Source organism: Benincasa hispida, chromosome 5 (genome assembly GCF_009727055.1).
Source record: "Benincasa hispida cultivar B227 chromosome 5, ASM972705v1, whole genome shotgun sequence".
NCBI classification, from domain to species: Eukaryota; Viridiplantae; Streptophyta; class Magnoliopsida; order Cucurbitales; family Cucurbitaceae; genus Benincasa; species Benincasa hispida.
The window spans coordinates 43,187,645-43,194,520 of record NC_052353.1 but is presented as its reverse complement, the minus strand read 5'-3'; the positions used below and the strand labels follow the sequence as shown (position 1 = coordinate 43,194,520).

General features: G+C 29.2%; 1 protein-coding gene across 1 annotated transcript; it reads right to left on the bottom strand.

The window, feature by feature from the left end:
- Positions 1-1,134: 1,134 nt before the first annotated feature.
- Positions 1,135-6,457, bottom strand: LOC120077767 (putative polyol transporter 2). The gene is made up of 3 exons (XM_039031777.1): positions 6,025-6,457; positions 5,589-5,935; positions 1,135-2,462 (listed from the first exon to the last, which is right to left on the bottom strand). The coding sequence occupies exons 1-3, from the start codon at positions 6,164-6,166 to the stop codon at positions 1,383-1,385; spliced, it is 1,569 nt and encodes a 522-aa protein (XP_038887705.1). The 5' UTR covers positions 6,167-6,457; the 3' UTR covers positions 1,135-1,382.
- Between the last annotated feature and the right edge of the window lie 419 nt (positions 6,458-6,876).

Sequence of the window (6,876 nt, the reverse complement as noted above, 5' to 3'; positions counted from 1 at the left end):
ATGGCTATCTTGTAGGTATAGTAGCCAATATAGATACTTCAAGAGTTATAATAGAAGACAAAGAGAATATAATAAACTCACCTAAAGGATCTCAGTAACACACCTCAAGGAAACAGATCCCAAGGAAGTCATGGATGAATCCCCATAATGGAAAGCCACACCACTTAGAGCAACAAAGAAATACAACAAATCAAATAGCTTGATAAATCACTCCTGGAGTAAGCAAGATAGCACAATATAGTAAATAATAATGCACATCAAATTATTCTCTAAATCTTTTGCCTTAGACGATTGTATGCATTAAAATAACAGATCAAGTCATTCTTTGTACCTCATTGAAAGATTCTATAGGAGCATCCACCCCATGAACACTAATTTATTTGCAAATTAGAAGTTTAAACTACCAATATGAGCATAACTTTTTATTATATATTAGCATTAATTCCTCTTAACGTCTTGAGTTTGAATCTTCATCTTTACATTTGTTATACAATAAAAAAAGTCAAATTATCAATTTGGTCAATATATTTTGAGAGTTATTAAAATACCATTTTGGTCTTTTATTGTTGATTTTTTTTTCAAAAACTGTTTAGGTTAAAATACCAATTTGGTCTCGATATTTTGAAGTTTGTTCAATTTTAATCCATATACTTACAATTGTTTAATTTTAATCTCTATACTTTCAATAAATTTTAACACAGCCTCTTAAAGTTAATTTTTATCGAAATTGATTAAATAATAATAATAATAATAGTTTCATGCAAAGTAATATAACATGTTAATATATTTTCAAACTTTATAGTAAAAATATTAATATATAATAAAAAGTTTTTAAACAATCAACAATAAAAGTAGCATTGGAACTAAATTTAAGATTTATTAGAAGTGTTAACTAAATTTAGACAATTAAAGATTTTCGACTAAAATTGAACAAACTTCAAAGATTAGGGACCAAAATAATATTTTAACCAATATTTTATTATCAATTAGCATTTTGTCTATAAATTTTGAAAACATATTCACATATTATATTTCTCGCATGAAAATTATTATTATTTAACCGTTTTCTATCCTCATTATTTTTTAAAGACTGAATTTAAGATTTATTAAAACAATAAGTACTAAAATCCAACATTATACATAGTACACCGACTTAAAATAAAACAAATGTCAAAATTACAAATACTAAAATGATATTTTAATCAGTCAAGGTGAACTTAACTTAATGGAATTGACATGCAACTTCAATCTAAAAGGTTGGAGATTCAATCCCGGTACTAAATAAAAAGACATTTTAACCCTAAAAAAAAAAAACAAATCATAATTGAAACCTTCCTTTGCTTTTACCCTTTCCTCCCCTCCCCCAACAACAATTATCAAATCTAGACCGTCGAATTCAGATTAGAAGATCTCAACTGAATCCCATTCCCACCGTCATCTTTCTCCACATTATTATTTTTCTCAAACTTCCAAAGAAAATTACCGAAAAGCCCCTCTATTTCCTCAAGAGTCCGACCTCGTGTCTCCGGCAAAACAAAGTAAAAGAACAACCACGACACGACGGCGACGCCACCAAAAAGAAAAAAAGCCCCACTAATAGTAATTGCCTTGTATAGGGATATAAACGTCATTCCCACAACTCCACTCGTAACTCTATTCACTATCACTCCGATACTCGCCCCTTGAGCGCGTAACTTCAACGGAAATATCTCCGAACTATAGACCCACGCGATGGGACCCATTCCCATTGAGAAAAATGCCACGTCAGATAACACCATCGCAATACAAAATCCAACGGCCCACTGGCTACGATTCACAAACAAAAGCCCAAACCCTAAGCTAATCAACGACAGGATCTTGCCGCTCACGCTAGTGAGAAGCAATCTCCGCCGTCCGATCTTATCGAGGAGGAACGTCGCAATTAATATGAAAATCGTTTTGGAGAATCCGACGGCCATGGTTGCTAGAAGCTTGTGATTTGAGGAAGTGATTCCGACTTGTTCGAAGATTCTTGGACTGTAGAGGACGACAGCGTCGATGCCGGAGGCTTGTTGGAAGAAATGGATGCCGATGACGGAGATCAGAATGTGACGGACGGCCGGCGTCGGGTGGAGGAAAAGGTATTTCCAGACGTCTTGGCCGCCGCGACGGCGTTTGGGGAGATGGATGATGGGGTCTGTGCAGTCGGATGGGATTCCGGCGGCTTGTTTGATGTCGATGAGGCGGAGTTGGGCGTCGTGGAGGGAATCGGAGGTGCGGTGGAGGACGACGGTGGCATCGGCGAGACGACCTTGGAGGACGAGCCAACGGGGAGATTCTGGCATGATTAGGACGATGAGAATTAAGAAGACGGAGGGGAAGATTCCGATTCCGAGCATGAAACGCCATCCTAAGTGAGTTGGGAGTTTGAAGAAGGCGTAATTTGAAACGTAGCCTAGCAGTACTCCAGAATTTATGAACACCTGATCAATGATCATTCAAGTATTTTCAAATATTAATTATTCTTTAGCCCCTAATCTCTTCAGAAATAACAAGTTAGTTTTTAAATCTAGAAATGTAATAATGTTAATTTAAAAATCACCGTTTGATAATTATTTTGTTTTTTGTTTTTTGTTTTTAGATATTGAAAACTAAGTCTATTTCTTTCTTGATTTGTATTTGAATTCTTAATCAAATTTCAAAAACAAAAAAGTTCTTAAGAACTACGACCATGTATGGTAATCATTTTGTTTTTACTTTTTTATTTTTGAAAAGTAAGTCTATTTTCTCAAAATATCTTACTATGATTTGCATATTTCTTTTAAGTACAATGCTTGAATTATTAGCTAAATTTTAAAAACTACTTTTTTTTTTTTTTTAGTTTTCAAACTTTGGTTTGGTTTTTTAAATTATTGGTAAAAAATAGATAACAAAGGAAGAAATTTGGATAAGAAACTAGTGTCTATAGGCTCAATTTTCAAAAACAAAAAATCAAAAACGAAAAACGAAATGATTAACAAACGAATTTTTTTCTTCAAAATTTAGCTTAATTTTTTAAATCATTGGTAAAAAGTAGATAAAAGAAATTTGGAGGTGAAAGTAATATTTCTAGATTTAATTTTAAAAAAAATCAAAAGGGGCCTTAGTTTTTGTATTTTTAAATTTCTAATAATTTAGTTTCCATCATGGAAAATCTCATCCAACATAATTGTCAATTTTCATTATATAAGGCGCATGGTTAACCATTTGACTTTTTATTTTTAGTTTTTGGAAATAAGACTACAAACAACTCTACCTATAGAATTCTTTCTTTGGGTTCTACTTTTTACCAATGTTTTCAAAAAACAAGCAAGCAGTTTTTAAAAACTTTTTTTTTTTTTTTGAAATTTGGGTAACAATTAAACTATTTTGTATTTAACAAAGATGCAAATCATCGTAAGAAAATGTGGAAAAATAGGCTTAATTTTCAAAAATAAAAAACAAAATACGAAATGATTATCAAATAGAGTCGTAATGATTTAGACTTTATTACTTATAAACAAACTTGGGTATTAATCCGCTTATCTATCTACGTTTGTAAAAAATTTCGTAGAATCTTAATAGTATTTTTCACGACAGAGACTTGTTACAAATTATAAAATAAAAAAACTAAATTGATAATTATTAAAGTTTGATGACTAAGGGTGCATTTGATTTAATTTTTCAAGTGTTTAATTTTGAAAATAAGTCATTTTGGAAAAAATTGAAATGTTTGACAACCATATTTTTAAACATTTTTTTTATCAAAAGAGTTTAAGTAAAAATGACTTTTTTAAAAATATTTTTTCATTAATCAATCCAAACCAACATAAATTTTTATAAATCCAGAAGTATATGAACTAAATCATAACAAATTAAATTTGAGATATTAAATTGTTATTTCCACGAAAATTTAGAGACCAAAAGTGATTTTTAACTTATAATTAGAGTAATGAGAACTTGAAGTGTATTTTTAGTATTTTTTGTCAAAAAATGTTTAAATAAAAATGAATTTTTTAAAAATACTTTGTATTTTTTGTCAAAAAATATGTAAATAAAAACGAGTTTTTTTAAAAATAATTTTTCTCATGTCAATTTAAACATGCCCTTAGACAATAGGTGATTATTAACCAAAGCTCTTTTAAGTTTAAGGTTTTACCCCTTAAAAAAAAGGTTTAAGGTTTTATAACTCAATAATTTAAATAATTTGATAGGTTTAAATTATATGGTTCAACATTTAAATTTATTTATTATAAAGAATTTTTGAATAAAAAAAATAAGGATTTATTTAGTAGAGAATATGAAAACATAAATTTGAAAAACAAAGAATTTAATGAAAATAGAGTTGTATTTTATGGTTTCAAATATATTTTTATTAACAGATTCAAAAATTGAATTTTAATATAAACAAAAAGTGTTTGATACCATATATCTATAAATCATAAATCTAATTGCAGTTATCGGATGAATGAACTACTATTAATTTATTAATGAATACGATTTATGTAAAATAAATTATATAATTATTATATAACTTATAATATATTATATAATACATATTATATTTTTTAAATTGTGATTTGACTCTATGACATGATGTATTATATTTCTAAATGTTTTAAACTTTATTTAATATAACTTTGCATTTTAAAATTTAAAATTCAAAATTCAGATACAATGAAAATACAAAAATATTGTTTTCAAAATTTGTACTAATTACAAAATTTGAAAACATTTTTTAGAAACAAAATCTAACTTATCTACTAACTACATATTTGTTGGGCATAGTAAGTCGGAAAGTATCAAATAAAATCAAGATTCTCTATCGATGAGCCTAAGTATTTAAATAGAGATTCTTGTAAAGCTTCAGGATATAATTGAAAATTTTCTTCAAGATTGATTTAATAGAGCTTTTTTTCAAAGGATTTAAATTGAGATTTTAAAAAACAAAAATGAAGAATAATTAGAATTCTCACTTATATAGCCAGAGGCGGAGGACGTGAATCTCACTTTTTTATAAAAGAGTTTGGTGGACTACGTTAGATTGGCACCATAAAATCAAATTTATTTAAAATAATAATAATTAGGTTAAAATATCATTTTGATTAATGTATTTTGGGTTTGGATTTCATTTTATTTTGTCCATAATTTTTCAATTGTCCAATTTTAACTTCCACACTTTTAATAAATCTTAAATTTAATCTCTGAAAGTTAGTTTTACCAAGTCGATTAAATAATAGTAATGATAATTTTTATTAAAAAAATATAACATGTGAATATATACTTTTTATAAAAAAATCAATATTAATTTTACATTAAAAACTAAATTAAGATTTATTGAAAGTACATAAATTAAAATTATAAAATTGAAAGTATAGAAATTGAAGTTGAACAAACTTCATAAACTAAAATGTTATTTAAAAAATCCACGATAAAGAATAAATCACTTAAAAAAAAATTATGTTTGAGATTTATGGTGAATAAAGAGACAAAAATTAAATATTTAAAAATAGAGGACTAAAATGCTATTTTAACTTGAATGGCAATGATTTGAAATATGTATAATTGAAGGCAGCAAATGCAAAACGAACCTCCGGAAATGAGGTGAGAAATCCCCGAGAAGAAGTGGGAGCAACCTCCGTCGTATACACCGGAGCTATCATCAGAGCATATCCGACACCGATTCCGGCCACGAATCTTCCGAACATAAGAAACGCGTAGTTAGTGGCTAATCCCATCAGTACGGCGGCGACGAAGAAGATAACTCCAGCCAAAACCATGGTGTAACGACGCCCAATCAAATCCGAAGTTCTTCCGGCGGCGGCGGCGCCAATCAACGAGTAGAGGTTGATTATTCCGACCAGAATTTCAACCTCCACATCCGATAGCTTGAAATCCTCTTTTATGTAAATCGCCGCTCCGCTCATTACGCCGGTATCTGTTTTTTCAGATGGAAGAAATTTTACCAAAATCGATTGAAACACATAGAGGATGAACTTAATTTTTCAAATCAGATTTTTTTCTTACCGTAACCTAGTAAGATTGAAGACATGGAAGCCAAAATTGCGCAGAGAAAAGCGAATTTGTTCGTTTTGGATTTCGGCTTCGGCACAGGACCAAAATCCGACGGCCTGGTTTGATCGGAACTTTCATCCTTTTGTTCATTCATCTTCGGCGGCTAGTCGGAACCAGTGCGGCGGCGGTGTAAGGGTTGCTGTGTCAGAGTGAAGACGAAGGAGATGCTTGGGGAAAGAAGAGCACTCACCGAGTAATTATTTCCATTGAGATAAAGACGTCCACTAAAAAAATTTGACTAAATATTTATTTTTAGGGAAAAAAATAATTTATATTCCAAGTTCTAATTTTATTTATATTAATATGTGGATATGAAATCCAACCTCTAGTATTGAGGTTGATAGTATTAATTCTTATGTTGGCTTATACTTCAAGAGTTTAATATCAAATTGAAATTGCAAATTAATAATGATATCAATTCATATAACAATTTCGACAATTGTTTATAAATATTTTTGTTGGATTCTTTTGATTTATATTAAATAAATTATCTAATAATTTGGCCAAATGGAGGGTCTAAATTAATAAGAAGTAATATGATACTGCAAGTCTCTTCTAATGAGTACAGTTTGTAATTTATATTTGGAGGTGGATAAAATACATGAATAAGGAGATAATGATTCACTTGACGTTTGAAGTTTATTTTTTATATACTTCATTAAAATTTTAAAAATTTGATAAATCTTGTATTTCTCTATTGACTTGTTAAAAGTTACTATGTGAATTTCTTCTACTGTGCTCAAAATTATAGCATTAATTTCCTTTTTTCTTTTCGAATATAAAAAGAGATGAGAGTTTTGAACC

Bases quoted from the DNA above. Each gene is read 5' to 3' on its own strand.
- LOC120077767 (XM_039031777.1), bottom strand. From the start codon at position 6,166: ATGAATGAACAAAAGGATGAAAGTTCCGATCAAACCAGGCCGTCGGAT. The intron at 5,936-6,024 runs GTAAGAAAAAAA...CTGAAAAAACAG, and splicing joins TTCAATCTTACTAGGTTACG to ATACCGGCGTAATGAGCGGA. The intron at 2,463-5,588 runs GTTCGTTTTGCA...ATCATTGATCAG, and splicing joins TTCTCACCTCATTTCCGGAG to GTGTTCATAAATTCTGGAGT.